This window comes from Falco peregrinus, chromosome 2 (assembly GCF_023634155.1).
Source record: "Falco peregrinus isolate bFalPer1 chromosome 2, bFalPer1.pri, whole genome shotgun sequence".
Classification (NCBI taxonomy): domain Eukaryota; kingdom Metazoa; phylum Chordata; class Aves; order Falconiformes; family Falconidae; genus Falco; species Falco peregrinus.
Genome location: NC_073722.1, coordinates 109,285,696 through 109,309,702, shown reverse-complemented (window position 1 = coordinate 109,309,702; position 24,007 = coordinate 109,285,696). Strand labels below are relative to the sequence as shown.

At 47.0% G+C, this 24,007-nt stretch overlaps 1 protein-coding gene across 6 annotated transcripts in view; it reads right to left on the bottom strand.

The window, feature by feature from the left end:
• Positions 1 to 521: 521 nt before the first annotated feature.
• Positions 522 to 24,007, bottom strand: part of VPS53 (VPS53 subunit of GARP complex) — a 67,422-nt gene continuing 43,936 nt past the window's right edge. For all 6 annotated transcript variants that reach the window (XM_055795756.1, XM_055795758.1, XM_055795760.1 and 3 more), the window contains 6 exons: positions 21,533 to 21,611; positions 16,417 to 16,565; positions 11,237 to 11,306; positions 7,114 to 7,251; positions 3,860 to 3,964; positions 522 to 3,478 (listed from right to left, as the gene is read on the bottom strand). In XM_055795756.1, coding sequence (XP_055651731.1) covers positions 3,308 to 3,478; positions 3,860 to 3,964; positions 7,114 to 7,251; positions 11,237 to 11,306; positions 16,417 to 16,565; positions 21,533 to 21,611 — 712 coding nt within the window. In that variant the 3' untranslated portion in view covers positions 522 to 3,307. The remainder of the gene's footprint in view (positions 3,479 to 3,859; positions 3,965 to 7,113; positions 7,252 to 11,236; positions 11,307 to 16,416; positions 16,566 to 21,532; positions 21,612 to 24,007) is intronic.

The following is a 24,007-nucleotide window of genomic DNA, read 5'->3' as shown; positions in this document are numbered from 1 at the left end:
TCAAAGTCACGGCTGTAAATCTGGTGAAAGAAATAAACACCCGTGTCGCCCGGCACAGGCTGCCTGCTCCTGCCCAAGGGCGGAGGGGGCAGGACCGGTGGAGCAGTAGGAGAAAAGCAAATGAGTCATTAATTCTCTAAGTGAAAGAAACTCCTCTAACGTCATGCATCATGTGGAAAAAAGGCACTACCTCTTAATTAAATTTCAAAGAAAAAACTAGGATCTCTCAGAAATCTCTCCAGCAGTTAAAGTAATCAGAAATGATCTGATTATTTAAGGGCACAAGGTCAGCTGTGCTAAACTGCCTGCACAGTGCAGGGAGTTGCTGTGAACGCAGATGCTGCCAACAGAGAGTTGCTTGCTGTGGGGGCAGAAGGTGAAAGAGCCAGAAAAAGAGGAGCTGCAGGAGAGAGTAATGGAGACGGACAGCACAGAGCTCTGGGTCTGGTGTGTTTTGGGTGAGGTTCGTCCTGGCTGCTGGGGTTTGCTCCATGGCAGCTGCACAGAAAACACCCAGCAGATGAACATCAGTAACCATTTAATTCATTTTAGTGTCACACTCCAACATACAGCCAGAATTACACCTTGGCCAAAAGACCATAAAAAGTGACATCTTATAGAGGAAAAAAGATCACCCTTTATTCCCAAATGAGAGATGTAAACCCCAAACAGCTCACATACACATACAGACGTGCCAAATCTGATAAATACCCAAGACCCAGGGGACAAAAGCTGTATACTGAAGGTAAAAAAATGCAGACTTGCTCTCTAAAAGTGGAACTCCAAACACCCAGACCTGTAGCATTCAAAGACTGAAACTAAAAATCCATTTTTCTTTTTATTTCCTCTTATCTACAGAATGAAATGTGGAGAATGAAACGAGGGAAGCCTTTGGGGAAGGACGATAACTTGAACATCATCTTCAGCTATTCATAATTTAGTTAGTCTCATCCATAGACAGAGCAAAGAAAAATTAATCTAAAATAAATTATTCATCCCCTCCAAGGGAATAATGAATCTCTGCAAACCCATGTTCCTTCCTCCCTGGTTATTACATTTGTTATTACATTTGATAACGTGTGAACCATCCTGCACACATACCTTGAGATAATCTGTCCTTGGGGAACGGCGTTCATTGTGTCCTTGGGGAACTTTCCCATAATCCTGACATACTTTCAACCACGATCCCTTTTGTCACCCGATGTGAAATCACGAGAGGAAATAAATGAAGCAACAGCAGACCTGGCAAGATTTGTAAAACTGGAGTGATAAGAAACTGCTGTCGCTCCCCACACGTGTTGTTACTGCTGCAATGGACATCACTGCTACAGCTCTCTGCAACTGAGCACCCACACACCACAGCCAGGGCCCAAGCCTGGGGATCCCTGAAAATGCATCCTAAAGTTCCTGCAGCAGCAGGTTGGCCTGAACAGCGTTAATCTCTGCGGATTTATTCTTTCTGTTCCAATTCTGTGATCTACTCCTGCCCGTTCAAGCTCAGGCTCACCTGCTGGCTGTGCAAAGGGAGGATGGGATTTTACTAACCAGGCACCAAATTCTCCCTCCCACAGCCATGGGGCTGAGGAGAGGGAAGTGGAGCAGCCTGCACCCCAGAGGGACAGTGCCGAAGCATGAACAGGCAGACACAGCATAAGCCCAGGTTCTGCCTCACTTGGGGATTTCTCATTTCACCCCCTCCCGCTCCAGTCCCAGTGAAGCTCTGGCTCTGGGTGGACGGAGCTCATTTTCCTGGAGCGTCTGATCCTCCCCTCCTGGACATGCAGCACAGCTTCTAGTAAATACAGCCCCAAGGCCCAAACTTGACCTGATGGGGAGCGTGACCCCCCCAAGAAGGCATCTGACAGTACATTTGCTCCTCACCTGCCAAACTTGTCTGGGACTTCTTTTTCTGCACATGCAAGTGATCAACATGACTGGCTGATCTGCCCCTAAACCCACACGGGATTCAATCATTCGTGGTTGGGCATGTGCCTTCAAAGTCCCCCCAAAAAGTACAGAGGAGTTTGGGAAGAAATCCAGCGTTACCAATGACGAAGTGATGTCTCCCTGCACGGACACTCCTTGGGGAAGCTCACAATGGGCAGGGCGCAGACACCAATGGACCCAAACCCTGCTCCACGCTGGCTTTGTGGCACGGTGCCAGCAGGAGCTGGTCCCCCAGGAAGGGGGGACTGGGTTATCCAAAATATTTCATCTCTGGTTCTCCTCCTCTCTGCACCGGTGCAAGCTGAAGCTCAGAGGAGGAAGAGGAAAGGAAGGTCCTCAAAGGCTGAGCCTGGTGTAAGTGTCCTGTCCAGGAAGAGGCCCCAGCTCCCTGTTAAAGCCAACATTTAAAAATGTTAAAGCAACCTCTCCTTGCAGGGCACTGAGGGTGCCAAAGGGGCACACCCCTGCTCGGGACACACTGGCTGGCGTGGGAATGAGGGGCTGGTGCTGTCTGCCGCTCACTCCATGAATGGCCCTTTGTGGAGGGAGGGCGAGATGCAGTCCGGGAACTCCCATCAGGGACAGCGGGAGAGCCCAGCACATGCGAGAGAAATAACAAGCAGCTGGAGATGGGCTCCGCAGATGTCTAGTTTGGCCTTTAAGCTGCAAGTGACCGAGTCTGCCGGCTTGTTGGCAGGAGGTTTGCCAAGGTGCTGAAGGCATTAATTCAGCATTTTCCTCTGGTTCTGCAAAGGATTTGCCTTGCTGTTTTACTGGTGGTTTATGTATGCCTGTCCTGGGAGCGGGGGAGAAATTTGCTCTGGGCTTCTCTCCTCAGCATCTCATTACTTCAGTGGAGCTGCAGATGCCGGGATCCCAGCTGTTAAAAGGTTGGATTTTTTTGGCGGTGGTGATGGTTTGGGGTTGGCTCCCCCCCTGCCCCACAATAAATAATGAAACAGAGGAACAGCCCTACAACAGGAGGCGAGCAGTAACACCAAAATCCTTGGTGCTGCAGCAGGAGCTCAGCCAGGCTGAAGGCTGGGACACCAAGTGTATCACAGCCAGATATTCTCTGAATCCACCTAAACTGTTTTTGTAGCTGCTGACTTCCAGATACCTCTATTTTCTCCACCATGTGGACCCAGCACTGTCCTGGGTTTCACGCCTGCTGAGCTAATGGCAAACACCTTCGTCTGAATGGAGATGCAGCACCACGGTGTATGATGGTTAAGAGACACAGGGAATGGGAGTGATGGGACGTAGATATTTCAGCAGCATACTGTAAATCACAAGTCTGATAAGCTTTGCTCCCAGTCACTGCAGCTAGTCCTGGGCAACAGAATTTCCTTCTGCCTGCTTAGAGTCTTTTTTTGATGAGTTTCTCCAGTTTCCGTATCCGAGAGGACTCCTGCTCAGGTGTAGGAGCACTCAACGAGAGGGAGCCGGTGTTCTCCACTCCGGAGGGGGGAGCCGGGAGGCGCTGGCGGAAAAGGTCCAGCATGCTGCTTTGCTCACTTCTCTTCAGGCCCTGTGGGAGCAAAAAACAGTGAAGCAAGACTGTTAGACTTCAACGATCTGGGAGTGGGTGTTCGTGATGATATCTGCAGGAGAGCCCATTTCAAACCTCAACCTTTTGTTCACCCACCAAGAGCTGTGCATAGAGCTCTGGATGATCCCAAGACAACTGGGCTCAGCCCCAGGAGCCAGAGCAGGTATAAGCATGTGAAGTGAACTGAAAAGCTATTCCTCAGTAGCAAATCCACAGACTTTCAGAGTACAGAGGATACACTTGCCTTAGAGTGCTTTTCCCACTCCAAAACCCATCTATATTTCTACTCCAAAAAAAAGCACCAACAATCTCCATGCAGTGCTAGCAGACGAGCAGAAACTCTGTGGGATAGTTTCTAACCTTCATGTCTAGTATCTTCTGGAAAGTGTCGGTGCTGCAGTCAGCAAGGAGCTTGATGTAATTGTCGACAAACACAACTGGGGGCTCGTGCGGAGCCATAACTACCTGCCAAGACAGGAAAAAAAAAGAGATCAGACAAATTCTACGAGTTAAAGCCAGTGTGTAGTCAACTCAGGCACACAAGCTGACAGCAGGACTGGCTTCTCCTAAAACAAAATGCTTAAGGAACAAGAAGGAGGCTGTACGTGCTGCTAATAACTGAGAAGTAAAGGTGAGTGAAGTAAGGAGCAGGGAGCAGGAGGGGGTCTCTTTCCACAGAGCAGCGGTTCTCGGTTCTCGGACCCAAGGGGCTGCATATCCTATTTCAAAGAGCAGCAGGACTCTGTCTGTGGCCTGTGGGCTGGCAGGCGCTGGCGTATTGTCAAAGCTCAAGATTTTATCTTGTTGCATGGGGAAGGCTAGCTGGGGACTTGCTTGGGGGAGGAAGGCAGCACTGCTGGTGGTGGTGACACTTCGAAAGTCCCCAGCAGATCAGGCAGCCTGGACACAGTCCAGACCCTCGCTTGGATTGCATGTCCCTCTCGTTCCCTCCTGCCCAGAGGCAGGGTAGAGACAGTCTGTCACAGGGGGAATCTGACAACACTCTGCAGTCACTGCCTCCATCCCCAGGACAGCGTGGGTCAGAGCAATCTGCTGTGCAGTCCTGCTTCTGGCACGTAACCTGATGGGTGAGCAGTGCCGCACGCAGCTGCTCTGCCCTTTGGTGCAGCTCCTCTTGTACGCTCCTCTGGAGAGACTGGGATGCAGTCGTGAATGCCCTGCTGACATCTGCCCTGGAGCACACACCCTCTTAGTCCCAGCAACGGTCAAGTCAGGAAAAAAAATTAAAATAGCCTTGAAGCTGGAAAGATGATTACTCATTGTTGTATTTTCCTTACATAAGCAGCAAGCTCCATGGAGAACACATCTTTTGATAATGCTGGGCAGCAAAACCATCTTTCTGGGGAAGTGTGTGTGTGTGTGTGAATGTGTGTGCTCATGCAGGGCAGAAACAGCACAGGACCAGACTCTTCCCTGCCTCTGAAAACATTTCCATATGTTTCCACTGACCCAGCTCACCCCACACTGTATTCTGTCACAGAGACATTTCTTTCTTTCCCTGCACTTCAGACCAATGAAACATCATAGCCATGTATACACTTATAAATCCTTAATTTACAGCCCTTGTAAAAATCTTCTGCCAAGATGAAAAGCTGGAACTTCAGACAGCGTAGCCAGAAACAGCTCTGCAGAACACGCGCACCCTGATGCCCCCCCCACCCCCCACTTGCATCTGTGTTTGTAGGGCTTAGCTGAATGTGTTTGTACCATCTACGGCTCCACGATGCTCCTACTGAACTAGCTGCACTGGTGTAAGACTGGGCATGCTACTGTACGGTGGTATTGTACGCAACACAGGCATCGCTTCTGCCATCTCGGTACTAGACAGGAGAGCCCTGAACTGAGGAGGAACGAATTGACCTGTGCTTCTGATGGAGTGAAATAGCTCTATGAGAGAAGGCTCTTTATTGTACAATCTGGAAACAGCAGGGAGAGCCTGAGCACTGATAAAAAGAGACAACCCACAAGGCAAATGGAATGGCCAGAGACGACCAGTCAGCTCCAGGGTCTTGCTAGGAAACCTTCCTGCAGAAATACCGGTGGTCCAGCAGGGGCAGGCACTTCCGAGAGGCGCTTTTTTTTCTCCCAAACCCAAGAAATGGGTGCTGACACCAGCCCCAAACACTGCACGTGGCTCACCTAGATCCAGGGTGATCTATTCAGTCGCTATGACTAATAAACCTGCCCCAGCGAACCATTCAGCCCCATCAGCTGCCAGTTACACGGGGCCTTATTTTGTAAAACAGCTCTGTGGAGCACTGAGCACCAGAAGCGTACCGCTGCTGAATTACTAGTTACACTGACAGGGAGCCCTCAGCTGGGGCCAGCAGAAGCGCTTTATGCAGCAGCAGGGCAAGCCGAGGATGTCTGAAAAAAGCAGCCACGCTGCTACGGCACAGCCTGAGGAGCAGCAGCACTCCGCAGCCTGCACTCCCTGCCTGAGGTGCTTCCTATACTGCTTTCACCTCAATCCCTATGAAGCCAATGTGATGTTAAGGGTAGACAAATCAACTCCATTACTTTTCTGATTCCCATACAAGCTCCAAGGAGAGACCCGTTTCTGTGTGCAACAAGCACCAATCTCCCCTGCCCTGCTGTCTGCAGTACCACGGTATTTTTCTTCAGGTCATTTCTAAGAAAATTTAGACTTGCTTTAATGTATCCACTAACATCTCAGTCTCCTTACTCCAAAAGCACGGATTTGTAGAACTCATTTCTGAACGCAGAACACGAACTCAGCTGTGACATTACCTTGGGCATGGGAGCAAAGCCACAGTGAGCAGCAGGCAAGCAAGGAGAGCCCGGGCTCTGCACCTCCTCCTTGCCTTGGCTGTGCTTTACAGGAGGTCTGGCTGGCAGCTGCCTGTCCTGCCTGACCCCAGGTCCCACTAATTCACTTGCAGGAACATCTTCACAGCATTGCTAGTGAGCAGGGGGCAATCCCATGGCCCAGGAGGGTACAACTGCACAGCTCCCATGCCTTCTCCTGGGATTGAACCCAACTTCTTATGCCAGCAACAGGGGGGAAGGGGAGATTGCTTTGCTTGTTACTTTTTATGAAGACAACACACTGCTTTTGGGTCATTTTCCAGGCACCAGGTCTGGAAAATGAAAAAGGACTCTGGTGAATACAGTAACCCAGACATGTTTGCACTGGCTGTTACACTAGACAGTAAACAGGTGACTCAAGCACGGCTTGGCTTCCCTGCGCGATGGAGTCTGCACAAAGGCCTGGAGTAACCTGAACTGGAGGGTTTGCCCTGTGGCAGACACTTATGGATGCTAGCTCTCATTTTCACAAGCTCCTGAGGGAATCTAGGGCCCCAGCTCTCCTAGTGAGCAGAACCTGAGCCCTTGGTTACCTTGAAAAACGAGGGTGAAAACTCAAATGCAATCTTAAAGGAGACTGGGGGCAAACCCAAGGCAACTAAGCCAGTTCTGTAGAACAGCTGGCAGCGCACCCGGACAAGCTCGCATACGTTCATGTGCAATTGCAGATTGCCGCGTTCTAAAGGAAGGGCCCCCTGGAATTTGCTTGCTCTGATTCCCAGTCCAGCAGTCTGGCTGGCAGGTTATCAAAAGTCTTGAGTTACCTTCAGGATCATTTCAGCCCGAGTCATGCCTTTCACCACTATCTTTGTGTAGCTGGCAGGAGCCTTCCTCACCACTTGGGACCCAATGGAGGGCAGATCCAGGAGAACCATCTTCAGAGAGTGAGTGTCCAGCAGCAGCTGCAATAGTTAATCGCACCCTGTTATTCAGGTCCCTTTTCCCAAGCTCCGTTAGCTGTTATAATCCAACATCCTTAAAACTCTAACACTTCCCACATTGGAAGAAGTCCTGCTAATGGTTCTGCAGGAACAGGAGGGACTGACCCACGTAATGAGAGTCAAGGAGCCACTATCACCCGTGGCTACGTGTCAGCACCATCTGTTGATTTTAACAGAGTACTGCTCTGCTGACTTGAAATGACTTATGGCAGCTCAAGATCTGGCACGTCAGGCATGGATTTCCAGTCCTCTTCCCCTGGACAGCATAAAGCGAAACAGTCTCAATTACCTGTAGCTGTAACATTATTTAAATACTGAGGTCAAATGAATTAACACCATGCTTCCTCCTGCATCCAGCCACCCACTGGGTCAGGTTTTCTGCATTTACTTAACCACTTCATTTTGGGGTTTTTTTTCTTTAAAAAGAAAACTACAACACAGTACAGCTACGCTGAGAACAGCTCAATAGCCTGTGCTCCGTGGCAGACTGAAACACACAGCCTGTACATTGTTTTTTACTAGAGTAGTGGCTAAATAAGCAGCAAGCAGCAGCCTGAAATTTAGCCCAGACAAAGCACTGTCTGATGACAAAATGCTATGGGTTAGGGTTTCTTAGAGCAAAATTACCCCAAATACCATACTCTTCTGATTATACAAGGTACATCTGAAGAGGGGAGACAAGCCAAGTGGACAGAAATCCGAAATCACACTAGAGGAAGAGTAGCACAATTTATTTCTACAGCAGCGAGTGTGAAAGCCTGCTGGGCTGTCGGCATACCCAGTGCGTTCCCTACAGAGGGGCTCTCAGGAGCAGGTGGAAGTTCATTTTTCTGGAGCAATACACAACATCACGGGCATTGCAGAACCCCCCAGCCATCACCGCACAACACAATACGAGCATTTCTGGTATGGCTTTCAGCACACGTGGGAATTCAGTTCAAATACAAAGGACAGAGCCGAGGAGGAGGGGCAGTGGGTCACGCCAGTTCAAATCTGGACCCTGTTATCTGCGGCAGCGTATCATTGCTGTGCGCTGCCTGTTTCAGGCTTTGCCATCAATCTTGTCCTGGGAAGCTAGGAAACCACAGCATAAACCAGCAGCTCTGTGCACCCAGGAGCTGCTGGAGCCTGATGTCAACTCAGGCTGTCATAGCTGGATTCCTGTGTGTCTATGAAGGATCCCGTAGATGGAAGATTTTTCCATGGTTGGGGAATACACATCTTTCCCACATAAACTTGCTCATGTCTAATAGGAGTCCTGTGCACTCTGCAGCCTTTCCCACAGCCACAGCACTCACAGGCTCTGTCCCCTCACCCTATTTCCCCTCATTATCCACTCCAGGTCTCAGAGACTGAGAGCTGTTGTTACGTTAGAGACACAAACACAGAAAGCGAAACCTCGTAGGTCTCGTTCCCCGCACTGAACACCTCCATAAATACCACCCTGGTGCCCAGATTTCAAACATGATTATTAGCAAACAGCAAGAAAAGCTGTGTTTAGGACTGGGAAGGCCAGGAAAGCATATTCCACAGCAACGTTTGCACCAAAGGAGAGAAACCGGTGCAGGAAGATGCCAATGGGTGACCAGGGGTGTGTTCAAAAGATGCTAAGGCAATTGAGGACCTACATGCTGTGGAGAGAGAGGACATCAGCTTCTGAAGACCTCTGTACATCTAACCCCAGGAAGGTATGTCCCACTTAAAATGAGATATATTCATTGTGAATCAGGCTAATAGAAACCTTCCCAGCCTGCTTTAAAGCAGCAAATTGGGCCTGTTATTCCAATACAGTAATATTAAAACCTTTTAACATTAGACACAAGCCCACTGCTGGCAACCGGTTAATAACTTTAGATGCTTGTTAAAAAAAAAAAAAAAAAAAGAGAGAGAGAGAGACTTCATTTAATCACTCTCAGGTTATTGCTCATCGCACAAGATGAGCAGGAACTGCGCTTCACTCATTTGCTTTCCATTAAGAAAGAGGAAGGTTTTGATGTAAAGCTCGCGTTTCATTTTGCAGACACACACTGCTCAGAACCCATCTTTGATGCCTAAAACCCAAGCAGCTTTTAAGGCACTGATTTGAAGTTCACGGCAGTCCCATTAGGGATGATTTTGCTTTGCTTTTTTTTTTTTTTTTTTTCCTCCTAATTAGCCCACAGGGGAACAGCCGTATGTGCAGGGAACAGCTGAAAGCCTGCCTCATCCAAACCTCATCCTCACAGAGTAGCGGGGTCCCAGCCCACAGGGTGGGAGATGAAGGGTCCCAGCCCTGCAGCTGCACCCATGGTCTCAAGACAATAAATACCCTGTGCTGCCCACCCACGTGCAACACAGGACGGGGGCTCTGACAAGGGGCAGTGTTTCAACAGAAATGTTACGTTAATTTGAGTGGCTATAATTCAGCGTCCTTCCTTCCCTGAGGCTGCGTCTCACCGTCTTGCGGTATCTACAGCTCTCACAGAGCAACAGGGAGGCAGGTTCCTGCGAGAAAGCTGGGCAGTCCCGAGCCCCAGGGGTTGCGTTGTTGCTTCTGTGGGTCTCAGTTACTCAGTCGCAGAGGTGGGAACAACTCTTCCCCGCCACTTGTGTGTTTGCAATGTCTGAGGAAGCCAGGCCTGGAAGGCATTTATGCAGGAAAGGTCCTGCCTTCCAGGCACTGCAGCATCACTTGCCTAGTGACATTCAAAACTCCCACCAAACCCTGGGCCCTCATTTAGCAATTTTTTGGGACAGAACAGAGAAAACACTGAGCTACGCCTCCACAACCCCATCCGTCCCACACCTCTGGGAAGAAGACAGCAGCCATCCACAACTAGCATGCAAACTGGAGGAGGCAAAAACCTATTTGCACTCACTGGAACTCAGCCAGGATGCAGGCTCTAGCAAAACCACCATCAGGCTGTGGAGGAGCCCTTGGGCTCCCACGGCTTTATTTCCTCAGAGAGGAAGGAGCCAGCACCTGGGAGCAGCGCTTAAGAGTCCCTGGGAGGACCTGGCATTGCTCTGCTTGGGAGCTGGCATGCTGCCACCGCAGGCACATGGTGCTGAGCACCGCCGTCACTGAGCCCGCGCGGGGAACACCTAGGAACCAACCTACTCTTGGCATACAGACGGTCACATGAGACCAAGCACTGTGTGTGTTTTATGTTCAACACTTATCAAAAAAAAAAAAAAAAGGTATTGGTGTTTAAACTACCTGAGGTGAGAAACTGCCTGGACACCTGGGGTTTTGGGTTGGGGCTGTTGTTGGTTTTTTGGTAAAGTTTTCCTGTTGTCTCACTTCCCCTCCAAATAATGCTTCCTACATCAATTTCTTTCAAGGAGCAGACACATGCATGAACAAAGCATTAAAGCCGTTACTGCACAGGTCCTCTCCACCCTGGTGCTTCTTCAAGGGGAGAAAAGCAGCAGCACATACCATCCAAAGACTATGCATTGACCATGCCCCAGCTCTTCTGAGCAGAGAAGCAACAGGCTTGAGTTTAACCCTGGGAGAAGGCACAGCAGCAGCAGAGGGAGATTTGAGAAAGGACGGGACAGAAAACACACAGTCTTTCTGAGAAGGACACGGGAGCTGCTTGCAAACGTTTCTGCCACGATCAACCTTCTTTTCCTTTGTGTGAGCACACTGAAGACAATCTCATCATGACACCTTAAGACAGGTATGTAAGAGATCTGTTGTTCTGTGCTATTGTTACTGGGAGTGGCAAAGCGAGAACTCCTCTCCTTGGGAAGGTGGCTAGGAACCCTCTCCCAGGACCGGTTCAACTGCATGTCCCTATAAACCTGGTTCACTCTGCCCTGTTCCAGAGTGTATCCCTGTTGCCTCAGCTGCACCAGAGTTCAAGTCGCAGCTCAGCTTTCTGCCCCTTTTTACCAAAAACTGCCTTCTTGAACCCAAACGTCAGAAAATACAGCAGCCAATGCAGCTACTTTTCCTTACCTGTTCTGCGCCCACCATGCTAATAGGTTTGCACTTGAAGAGATGGTTAATGAACTTGGGAATGAAGGAGCTGCAGAGAAGAGATACAAAATGACACAATTACATGTGAATATTTGGAGTCAGGCAGTCTTCTGTGGTAAACAAACCATGCAAAAAACAAACCAGGATGGCCTTCCACAAAGCCGTTGGAAATGCTTCGTTCTCAAGCTGATCCCAGACACATTAAGTATACTAAATAAAAAACCCCAAACCCTAGGTACATTTCTTTTGCTTTAATCCACACTGATCTCAAAGTTAACTGAGAAGCTGCACACATACTCTATGTAAACAAATTGCTATAAACTATATATGAAGTACTGCAGTACAAGGTCAAGAACAAGCAAACAAACTATTGTACATCATAAAAACAGCAACATGTCAGGATTAGTAGAGCTATTCATGGAGTGGAAGTATCTCAATTGTAGCCAGAACCTACATGTTACTGCATACAAGTAATTCCATAACACGCATATTAGACAGTGAACTTGAGGTCCAGCCAAGGCTGGAGGTCTGCTGGGCCCTGGAAAGGCACTCTTCCAGAAAGCTTCAGGCCAACACAACCAAGACAAGAAAAAGTTTTGTGAAAAGGAAAACACCATTACTCTACTAATGCAGACTTCAGACTCAGCAAAACAACTACGGTATATAGACTCAACTGGGGAGAACGTGGCAAGGATGGAAGACCAGTATTTGCCACCTTGGACAACGTACTCCAGAGCATCAGCTTTGGTTTCAACTTTTTGCTTCTTGATTTTAGATCATACCACTCATAACTCTTGCCTTCCTTTTGCTGCCTTGGTTTTTAATCTACTCCGTTTCTTTCACACAGCCTTCTTTGGCTGAATGCCTCCAGGGCTCACGTTTCCAGGACCTTGTCCATGACCTGGTGGCAGGTCTTACATTTTAATGGCTCTGTCCTAAGTTCATACAAGTCGGTCTGTTTTCTGCCCTTTTGAATGAGGTGCTGTTTATGGTGATGATCTAAATTCAGCATGGTTTCCCCCTTGCATCTGTCCAGCTGTTTGCTTCCTTCCCACAAAACAAGGAGCACGGACAGCATCTTGTTTGTCCTGCCACCTGTTTTCTAAGCCAGGACGTTTATTTTTCAGCCTTTCTCAGGGAAGAACGACAAAAGTGTAACTCAGGCACAGAGCATGCCAAGCTGCTGAGCAAATTGAAAGAAATGGTTCAAGGAAGAGTCCTTCCAAGCAAAGGCTCCTTCCCTTCCCCTTCCCTCAGACACAGCCACGACCTCTCTCAGTGAATCATCTTTTCCTGGAGAAATGTCAAGGAGAACAATTTCAAACTGCTGTTGAGAATCAGCTACTGGGCTGCCCCAAACAGTTTTGAATTTGGCCACCAGAGAAACAATCTTGGCAACAAAATACAAATACGAGGAGGAAAACAAGCCCCTTCTCCTCTTGCACGAAAGCATTACAGCAGAGATGCAACTTCTCTGGTTTAGAATTCCATTTTTCAGGTGTATAACTAATTCCCAGAGAGCAAGTGCCAAGCACAGCTGGAGCTTAGGTGATCCTGTGAAATGATCAATCGGTAGCAGCTCTGGATGCAGCAGCTTGCTACGAGCAGAAGAGCGGAAGAAATTAATTGTACCTTTGATCTTGCATGTAGGTCCAATTCTCCTTCCCCTCTCTAAGGTCAGGCATGGAGCTAATGCTCATGTTGTGTATGAGAAATAGGGTGAGCCCTTCTTTCTGCAGGGGGGCAGACCAGCAGCCAAAGGACCCCCTCCCCTTTTTCTTAATCTTCTTTTCTATATAACCACATGGTCTCCCATTGACAGCATTCTGTCTTGCACGAAACAATTCCCAGGCCCCTTAGGATGGCCACCCACCATCAATGCAGAAGGGTAAAGCGACCTTCCATCCCCACATGCCTGTTATTTCACGCTGCCTTATTGGAAACAGCTTCTCAACTCCAGCAGGACAGACAAGACAAACCATAAGATCCAAGGGCTGCTCTGGTATTTTTTTCTTTCTTTTTTTTTTTTTTTTCTTTTTTTTGGACTGGCAGAGACCATCAAGAGCAGTTGCACTTAACTGAAAAATTGGCTTGAGTCTCTTGCCTAGGCTGGACTCAGCACTTGGCTCTCTTAGCATACAGCAGGCAATCCTGATGCAAATAATACGTGCGTATTCAATGGTAATGCTCTGCACGAGGTTTTGTACTCTAAATGCCTTTACTCCCTGCACATCCACAGAACGAGGTTGGATGCCAGAATTCATTTACAGTTTCAGCTATAAAACTGAATCTAGCAAACCCTCCATAGAAGCAGACAAGTCCCCAGTGTAATAATAAAGCAGTGCAAGACAGCTTGGGAACTTAAAGCACAGAAACCACAGCATCTGAGAGGCTCCCATCCAATGGGAGTGGCTCTGCCAAAGCCTGTGTTTTCCTAATCCCCTGCATGGATGATGCATCGAACACAATGCCTTGCTAAGCAAGGCAGACAGAGATGCAACCACAGCCTGTCTGTCCGACAGGAGATGAGCTACTGCAGGACATCGTTCAAAGCATCCTGATGTTACTGAGTCATTACAGCTGAGAAGGGTTTCCAGCTTTATGCCACCCGCCAAGGTGGTGACCACTCTTGCAGGCTTGCCCAGGCTTAGCTCAGCTCACTGCCTCAAAACCTCCAGGAGCCTCTTCATCATGATCTCCTTCCACCCAACTCCTCTCACTGAAAGCATGGTGCAAAGGCCAGAGCGACTGGAAGGATGCCTGCTGCAGCGACCCACCACGCTTGGCTGTTTGTAATGGACGAGCTGCTTTTCTGGCGAGTGGGAGAGCTGTTTGTTTTTCCTGTCTCTCAGTTCTAATCTCTTCCTCATTGAGGTCAGGTCACACTTCCCAAACACATCCCGGCGCAGCAGCCACGGCTTCACCGCTGCGGTTTTTTGTTTCAAAGGATAAAGACCGAGGTGCAGTGAGAAGAGAGCCCTTCACCCTGCCTGCAAATGCCTCCCGGAAAGCTGGCTGCTTCTCACCGTTTCAAGGCAGTAAGGGTTGCATATTGGTCAAAACAAAGCAAAAATGACAAATGAGTTCAGAGGATTGATGCCATTTCTGATGGCCGTTTTAATTCTTCCAGATTTGGCTCAGATCCCTCAGTTTTAAATTTAGTGACTTTAGATGCCTTCTCCCCTGTGGTCCTGTAACTCAACACCAGCGCTTTACACAATCCATTAGAGCTGAGAAGTGGCTGGCAGTTCAAAAAGATACAGGCATTAACATACGGGGAAGCACAATGCCTGTTAAAAGGATTTTCAGTGTTGTGGAGCACACAAAAAGCCAGGTATTTACACTGGGCAGACCAGCACATTCCATGAGAACTCAGATTCAAAAGTACAAATGTTTGTATGCATTAAAATGTCATAAGCATTTTAAGTGGATCAGCACACCCTTACCACTGGGCTAGTTCTCCTTAAAACCAGGTTGTACAGGACTCTAAAAACGATCTGGCAAAACCCATCTTCAGGAACCAGATTTTAATTTCTGCACCTGATCCATGGCCCAGTGAATTCAGGACTGTGCCTTAATTTTAGCATGCTGCCGATCAGAGCTGTAGCTGTCTTAAAAAAGGCCTTGAAGTGGAGCGGCAGTTTTGCAGGTTTCTGTGCTCTTCTGTAGAGCAAGCTGGGATGGCACTCAGCTGAGATGTGAACTTTACTCAAATGTGAGAGCTGGGTATTTTATCTGGAGTTTACTTGGTATGTGCTTAGCAATAAAGTTAAAAGGGAGGCAACTAAGCTGAGGTATTAAGAGTGTGCTGTGAACAGCTGAGTAAATGGGGTTTTTTATTCATCACCATGTTAGCAATATAAAATTCAAGCGTAACCACATAGAAGGCTTAAGTGCAATAAATTTTCACTGAGACAGCACTTCAAACAGTGATTATGGGCAACGTCATAATATGATTTATCAGCAACTGCTCCTTAATGCAAAGTAATGAGTACCCTGAGATAGAGACGGGGAATGAAACTCTCAGGCCAGTCTCCCTGCTGCGAAAACTAACAGTTCTCAGGAGAGCCTACTGCATCCTCCCCTGCCGAAGCAGGAGCTGAAGCTCCAGCCTGAAACCCAAACAGCAACTGCCAGGCCATAGCGTTTATTTCAGGATGATTAGCTTATTCCAGATGAATGAAACGTTAAGGTATTTTAGAGTGACACATGATATGCATGGTACTGCTCTCAAGTTTACTAGCACAGTCACATGCAACACCAAAAGCAGCAGCTACAATTGGCAGAGTCCTCCTGAGGGTTTTTCTTGGGGCATTGGCATGTAAAACTCAGCTGGCCACAGGCAAGTAGGGAAGAGTTCAAAGTATCTTTCCAAAGAACTGAATTTTTGTGTCAGACACATAGCTTCAAAGTTCGGGTGTCCAAGAGATGCTGGAGGGTTGCACCCTCAACCCTGAATCCAGAGGCAAGGGGTATTTCTGCCTCATCTTCCAGTTCTTTCATGCTGCTCAACTTTAAGTGACTTGCCAGGAAGACACACATACTACCCCCCAAATCTGAATGTCTATTTCCCCTCCTTACTAAACTATTTTTGCACAGAAAAGCAGCTTTTAGACTGTGAAGGCAGAACAGACTCATCACACATGCCCTCCTTACAGCGCTATAGCTATTAGAAAAGTTATTTTTGGGCAGATGATGCACCAAATTTCTTAGTACCTGGAAGCACCACAGCCTCTTATCACTGCAAGGAAAGTAGGTTCCCAGAGCAAGAGTCATGTCTACATTCAGATGTTCAAAGCCTTTTAAATATGTCCAACCCAAAATGTTCTGTACTTGGCAAAGAGTAGACAGTGATCATCACAATATTTTATGGGATGGTTCAGGCACATAAGGAGGAACCAATCAATAGAAATAGCTGAGAAAATCTGCCTCAGCAGGAAACTTGAGACAAGAAAGTGAAGGATCTTTTAACCTTGCCAGCAGCTGCTGGCGTTTGCTGCCCTACCCCACCTCCCTCTGTGCTCTCCTTGGGTGGAGAGGGTCTTCACCCAGACACTAACAGCCACTGATGCTGCAAGCTAGAGAGCAAACAATCATGTACAAACAGACTAGTGAGAACCAGAGAGCTTGATAAACTCTGTGCCACGTTGCTAACTTACTTTGCAAATTTTATACAGAACTGAGTGAAATACTTTCTCGTGGAGGCCAGATTGTCGCGGATGATGGGGACATTCTGTTTGATGTGGAGAATCACTGAGGTGACATAAGGACTCTGGTCACCAACGTGTTCCACATTCTGCCACTGCATCTGCACAAACGGGAAAAAACAACCAAAAAGACTGTTTAAATCATTAAGATTCAAGCAACAGGTAAGGAAAACTGTACGAACTTCCTGCCAAAAGATCTCTAAGGAATCATCAAGAGACTGCTCCAGCAATTCACCACCAAGGTCAAGTTCTTCGTCACTACACTGACTGAGCAAAACCCTTCTACAACAAGATACAAAGAAAACCCAGAACAGCCCTTTTGGCACCAGGGCAGAGAGATTGTGACCGGTAACCTACACGAACGGGGACCGTTAGGATGAAAAAAGCTTTCAGAGCATGCCAGACTGCCTTAATATTTAACAGTTTCCAGTTTGCTGGGATGAAGTGCCCATATAAATCCTGATTACAGGCATTTGAGAAAATATCTGCAAGCTTGCAAAGTCTGGATTCCTGTATGGCAGCCAAAACTTTAATACTGGTGAGACTGATGACAGATAGATGGAAGAGGTAGAAATAGCCTTAAAGTCCAAAGCACTCTACACCAGCGCAGCTCACACTGAAAGCACTTTGGGTGTACAAGCTAGGATGCCAACCTCAGCTCATCCCAAATATATGTAAAAATATACAAAACAAGAAGTTACTCAACCTCCCATTTTGTTTTCATTTACCGTCAGCAGAAATGCAGCAGAACAGCCCCTGTAAGCCAGATGTGCAACTCCCTTGACCTTCTCTGAGCCTCATCTGCAGTACACAGGGAGCACAGAGTAAATCATGCGGGGAAAAGCACAAAAACCAAAAGGTAACTGGGCAGGGTAAGACCTGGCCAAGCATCTATGTATGTAACAGTCTCACTGAGCAACACGAGCGTCCAGAAAAGTGTTCTTAACTCTGCTACTGTTTAGAGACGTGCACACTCTGCAACATGCTCCAAATGTTTGGAGATGCTGTTCTCATGCTGGAGACAAAACAGGAGGAAAACAGATAAGAAATCTGGATAGGAAACTGGGCACACGCAGAAGATGAGCTTTTTCTTTTGAGGGGGGGTGTTTGTCCTCAAACTTGTTTTCTCAAGTTCTGGATTTTGCATGTAAAGTTTTTTATTCCTGGTTTTAATTTAATTATGGCTACTTTGCCCCCTGCAACCCAGCCAATTCCATTCCATCCAAACAACATGCAGCTTAAAGTGATTTAATGGGCAAGAGAAGCCAAATTCTTTGCAAAATCACAGTATCTGAGAGAGTCTACACTTGTCCTACCAAAACTGTCTTTATGTAAACCAAACCAAAAAAAACCCCAACCTGCTTATCTCACATCACCCGGGTAGCTAGAAGGGACATCTCATCACCTGCTCTACAGGTTTTTGTTCCGTCTTATTTTCGATTGGAAGATTACTTAAGAGCCAACCACTTTTCTGCTCCTCATGGTACTTGTCATATGCGAAGAAAATCCGCTGTGCCTGTCTCCCTGACGGACTCACACATTCCCAGCCCTGGCCCTTCTTGACAGGCAGCGATTCTCCACCAACAGACCATCCCCACATAGTGGGAATGGCCAGAAAGTGGGAAGGGACCGCTGAGCTGAATTACTGCAACAACAACAAAACAGTAGCTTTTTCATTTGGTTGGTCTTCATTCCAAAAGCAATACTTTACAACCAGACCTTTAAAGCACGAACAGTAAAAATAGCCCTTTGTGTGTGTGTACGTGGGTGTGTTCCAACACCCCCCCACCCCCCAAAAAAAAAGCAACACACCCCAACCAGTAGCTGCAATGAAAGAAACAGTACACATACTGAAAATTCATCAGAAGAAATATGAGCCCAACTCTTCTGGTAAAAGCTTTGTTCCTGTCATTTTAAATGTATTCCTCTTTTTCCCTCGCCCTGTGTTTTTCTTGGGATATCCACATAGTTTACATACACAAGCTGAAAATAAATGAGTCCAAGGAACAGGAGCAGCGAGGCGCCGTGCTTGCAGCCAAAGGGAGAAGCCCAGCGTGTGGGGTGCCCCAGCAGCAGCCGAAAGGCACCTGGCACCCCCCAAGGACATGGGGTGTTGTGGCCACCTGTAAGAGCAGGACCTGGCGCTACCTTCAGAGCTGGTTTTTACAACAAAAACACTGGGCTGTCGAGGGTTTAGCACTTTATTACAAAAGGGAAGGAAAAAAGAGAAACCCCGAGCAAAACTGGGGTGGTTTGGCACAAGACAAGAGCTGCGCTGCCTCTGGGCGTAGTGGGGGCTCAAGAGCGCTCCTGGGTCTGCCCAGCTGTGGGTCCCCGTGTCCCCACATGTCCCCGTGGCCCCAGTGGGGTGACAGGGCCAAACCAGGAACCCCACCAGGTCCCTCCTCCATGTCAAGCACTGACAAGGGTCTCTAGCAAAGGGGTTGCTTCGTGATTTAACGGAAGAGGAATTAGCCTCCAAGCCTCCCCGTGCTCAGTAGCATCCCACCTGCCAGCATCACAGCATCACAGGCTGCAGACGGGGCACGGGGAGCGTCCGTAACCACCAGGCCAGCACCCTGACCCCATGTTGCTCATGCAGGAAGAAGTGGGAGGGGAGAGGAAAGCCAGCGGGCTGCAGGCAGCGGATACTGCCGCCTTTGAAACCCACTCTGTTGTTTTCTGCCACCAGTTTTGGTTTGCAATGTTGCGTGCTGTACCTTACTCAAAGGCTAAAATGCACTCACGCTGACTTTTTAATTAGCAGCTGGCAGTCCCGATTGCTCTGCTCTTGGGGTTTCCCTCGTATGTATTGGGGAGTTTATTAAAGCTCCATGTTTAAGCACTTGCTGTTGTCCACTCAGTTGTAAGGAAGTAGGAAATTGCAGCTGTGCCAAATGGTTTTAGCAAAATATAAAAAACCAGCAAGCGATCGACACGAGTCACTAAAATGTCCCCCAGCCCCACTTACAAGCACAGTTTTACATATAAACTGATGGTTAATTCAGCAAGTAAATCAAGCCTTATCCAGTGTAATCCATAAACTTAACTGGGGCAAAAATATCCCATGCAGATTAACAGTTCCCTCATCCCAACAATTAAAAATAAAGCACACCAGGCAATTTAAGCTACAGATCAGTACAACATATTCACAGTACTTTGTTATCCAGACTATGACAACAGGGGTTTAGGGAAAATTCCTCTCCCACCTCACAACCCAGCTCCCCGTCCTACAGCCGTGCTTCATCATTCTATACCTGCTCTAAAGTCTGAGTAAAGATTATCACCCACAAGCTTTGTAATATGGGGCCTTCTCATCATTTAGCATTTCTTCCAGAACACATGAGGTAAAGAATCAGGGAAACTGAGCACCATTCCCAGCTGAAAGCAATATCCACAATGCTGTTTTCTGTGCTAAGTCTCTCAAAGTGGCCTGTAGCCAAAGTGGATTTAGAGGTTTAAGTATTTCTTAATTTACCTCTATAGTTACTGAACGTTTTTGCAAGGGAAAAAAAAAAAAAAAAAAAGAAACCAGACTCAAACAAAAGACTGGGAATGTTCAATCTTGGAGGACACCAGAATGAAGTAAATGAAAAGAAGCTAAACAAAGGAAGAGCCCTAGTGGAGTATGGGTCTTGAGATAGATATGCTTTCCCAGTACAGGAAAATTGGAATGGATCAGCCACACAGTGTTTACTCCTTTAATATAGACTGAAATTTTACACTTACAAATACTAAGTCTGCATTTAAATAATTACATGCATTTCTTGCTCAACTGTCAGAGTAATAACCCAGCCCTGAAGGAAAGGGAGGAGGTGGGTGAGGGAAAAAACTCTTGCACCAAACCCAAGCCTAGTAAAAATCACATAAAAGCAACTCTGTCTGATGCAAATAGTGGAATGTGTGCACAAGTGACAAGTATTTATTTAGCTAATTTCATAACACTTAACTTGTTTATATATCATCAGTCCCATCACATGTGCTGCATTTTACCAGTGTTCCAAAGACAAAAATAAATGGCCTACCAGCTGCTGCTTTCTCAAGGTTGTGGTTTACTTGGGTATAAACAGTCAGAGCTAAGTGATTCAAATACTACTATGCTACATAGGTCCACGAGATCTAAGGAACTGACACGGCACACATGCAACACCTGAAGTGCCAAGCCCTTCCTAACAGTGTTATTTTACTGGGGGGGGAGGGGGGGGGAAATCCTCTTTTCATTTGGAACATGTACAAGCTCTATTACCAGCTGCATTCCACTTCAAATATTAGCTGGGGGTGGCGGGGCTAGTTACAGCTGGAATACATCATAAAGCAGAAAGCTATTAAAATTCATGGCAGCAAGACAGTGTGTTGATCCTACAAAAATGGAGCTCTACGTTTACTATTTCTAATTAAAAAAATAGTTCAATCCACTTTTGTTGTCTTCACCTCTGTCTAAAGCAGTCTGGGTTTTCACAATACTTTGGCAAGAAAACACAGCTCTGCATTTCAAACGTATAAAAGCCAGCAGCATAACTGCAACAAAATCCTGACACACTAATCATATGGGCCTCTCTAGGAACGGCTCCATATGTCCTTGAGAGGATCACAGAAGCAATAGGGCTCAATCTCAGTTCCATATTACCCTTTGAGTACCTCAATTTCACAGCCGCAAACAAGCAGGCTAGGAAAACTCCTTGTCAAAGAACACAAAGAATACAGCAAATGAGAAGGTGTATTTGAAATTTCATGTTAACAAAAGTTTTCCCATTTTTAAAGGCTCTCACTGGCATTAGGAGTGGAAAGAGAAAGCCTTATGTACTTACAGAAAGTATTTCATTGTCTGTGTGTTTTAACGTGCTGCAAAAGACAGAAAGCTCTAATCTGAATAATAAAAGGTTTTGGAGTGAAGGATATATTTATAAATACAGCAATTGCTGCTCTAAGAAGCAACAAGAATTCTATACACGGCTAAGTGTCAAGGCAGCGTAAAAGGATGTCAGTGGTGAAATCAAGCAATCAAAGCAAACAAGAACTCCACAAGCATCTTAAGGCTACCTGCTCCCAAAACAAATCCACCCCCTACCTTGCTCATAGCAGTCAGGGCAGGGTCACAGGCTGCATCCAGGTCCTGCACTAACAGCTGTATGCTGTTGGAGATCACACTGGAAAAAAAAAAACCAACAAAAAAAAAAAATCAAGCATCAGTTTTAGAATAGAACTTGGCAACACAGTGCCAGAACTGGCGTATTTGAAGAGAGGAAAATCATCTATTAGCTGACAGTAGCATTACGCTGTGAATATGCATGGCTAAAACTTGGACTGAAAAGAAGCCGGGAAGTTCTGCAAGCTGTCCGTCAGGGAGCTATACAATGGGCTTTAGCATACAGTGGACATCTTTTTACAGCTGACTTTTCTCTGTTGTGACACATAGAAAGGGCTGGAGATCAAAGGTGTCAGGTGGGGTAACTCCCACCTTCTCATCAGGAAGAAGAGAAACCCCTGAGTACCAAGCCCAGACTGGGACTTGGCTTTGAATTTAATCCAGTCTGCATAAAACTAACATTTTATCATCTCTCCACTTACTCAGTCAACAGTCTACTACTCACAGGAGTATGTAAAGAGGATTTATAAAAGTACATCTGTATGACTTCTCAATGTGTCTCCCATTTGAGAAGATCAAGGCAGAGGTCTTATTTACACTATGTCTAGGATTGCCGCCATCCATTGTTTGAGTTTCTCGGAGACATACACCAGACTAAAGGACACATTAGTCAAACACATTTCCCTGCCTCCCCCCCTCTTTTTTTTTTTTTTTAAACAGTGTGATATTGCTTAGAGACATATTTGATGCCACCATATTACAATGTGCATAAAGGTGCAACTGATCCTAAAACAACAGCCAAGAAACACTGTCTGCAGCAGCTCAGACCACCCTCAAGGGCACGTAACCCAGCACTCGCATTACAGACAACTGCTGCCAGAAGTAATAAGTGACTGTGTTTCACTAAGTAAGTACAGTTTTTAAAAACAGTGTAAACTGTAAATCTGCCACAGATGCCTGTTTACAACTCCAGAATTATATACGTAAGAACTGGGTTTTACTTTTGCTCTTTCTCATGCTGGTAGCACAGATGGGAATCGCAGATCTAGAAGAAATCTGACCAATGCTTCCTTGAACCATCCTTCACCCCCTCGTCTTCTTTGTGAAGTTCTGGGTACTACTCTGGAGCTCACGGTTCAAAATACTTTTAACTGTCCCCCTCCTCATCGAGATATGGCATCACCCACTCCTAACTGCTGCCGGGATCTGGGTGTTGCTCTGCACAGAGGTCATCTGCTCCCTTTCCTAGAGCTCTAGCACATAAGGACTGGAACAGGATGTCAAATAAAAGAGTGTTCCTTCAGAGCAATTAATTTTTTTGTAAAGGCAAACTCATCCAAAATTAGTTGGAAAAATTAGTATGGCAGACAAAGCGACTACTGGCTTCAAGTTACACAATCTGAAACTTGCATTAGGATAAAAAAAGCCTGTGACCATTTCTGCTGGTGCCTCTGCTTCTGCTGGGCACTACAGGATTCACTCCCTTGGGGGATTCCACCAGCTCAGGCAGTGCCAAGGGAGCTGAACTGAAATAACCAGCTCTTGGGCACAGCTGACTCCTGCAGGGCACCTGCTGTCAGTGACTTGTAGGAAGAGTCGCGATTCAGCACCCAAATGAAACACAACCTCGCAGTGGGATAAAAAGCGACCTCACCACTAGCCTCCCCATGTCAGGAAGCTGTCCCAAGCTGGCTCACCAAGTACAGGTTCTCACCTATAAACCACAAGATTGCAAACAGGGAGAGAAACTTAGATCTGTCTACACTTCAAAATTAACACCTGCTGTAGAGGAGTAACGGTGCAGCAAGAAGCACGTTGCAAATGCAAAGCATCACCACGCCCCAAGAGGGCTCGCACCCTGGTTCTGCTAGAAGCCACTTCAAACCTTTGCCCCAGGCAGCACATAACAGTACTTCAGCAGCAGTTACTGAATCCTCCTAACAACCCCTGGCAAAAGCACAGAAGCTGATAGATTGGGAAGCTGAGGCCATAAATGAGCAGTATCGTCCTAGCACGGCAAGCTCTTACTATGGCAAGCTCAACACTTCAGGCTTTCAAGGGGTCTCTGAACGCTGCCCATAATCTCACAACAGAGCAGTAGGGCAGGAGGTGGGAACCCTGGATTCCTGGATTTACATGACGATACTTTTCCTTTGGTTGAGCTTCAAGAAGAGCTCATAATTTTCCCCACGCTTCCTAAAGAACATGGTTAGCCACCCCAGGGGTAAACACACCACCACCCCCAGCCCGCCCCAGCTGATCACTTCATACACATTTGGGGTGGTTCTGCACTCTCCTTTCTGAGAAGGAATAAACACTTTCCCAGGTATGTAAACAGCAGTGTTTTATCACTTTCTTTATGACCATGCCTAACATCAAACCCTCAAAGAAACAACTTGTTTGATGTTGAATGAGCAAACGCCAGAGAGGTTTATAGCAATGACTTACACTGACAGA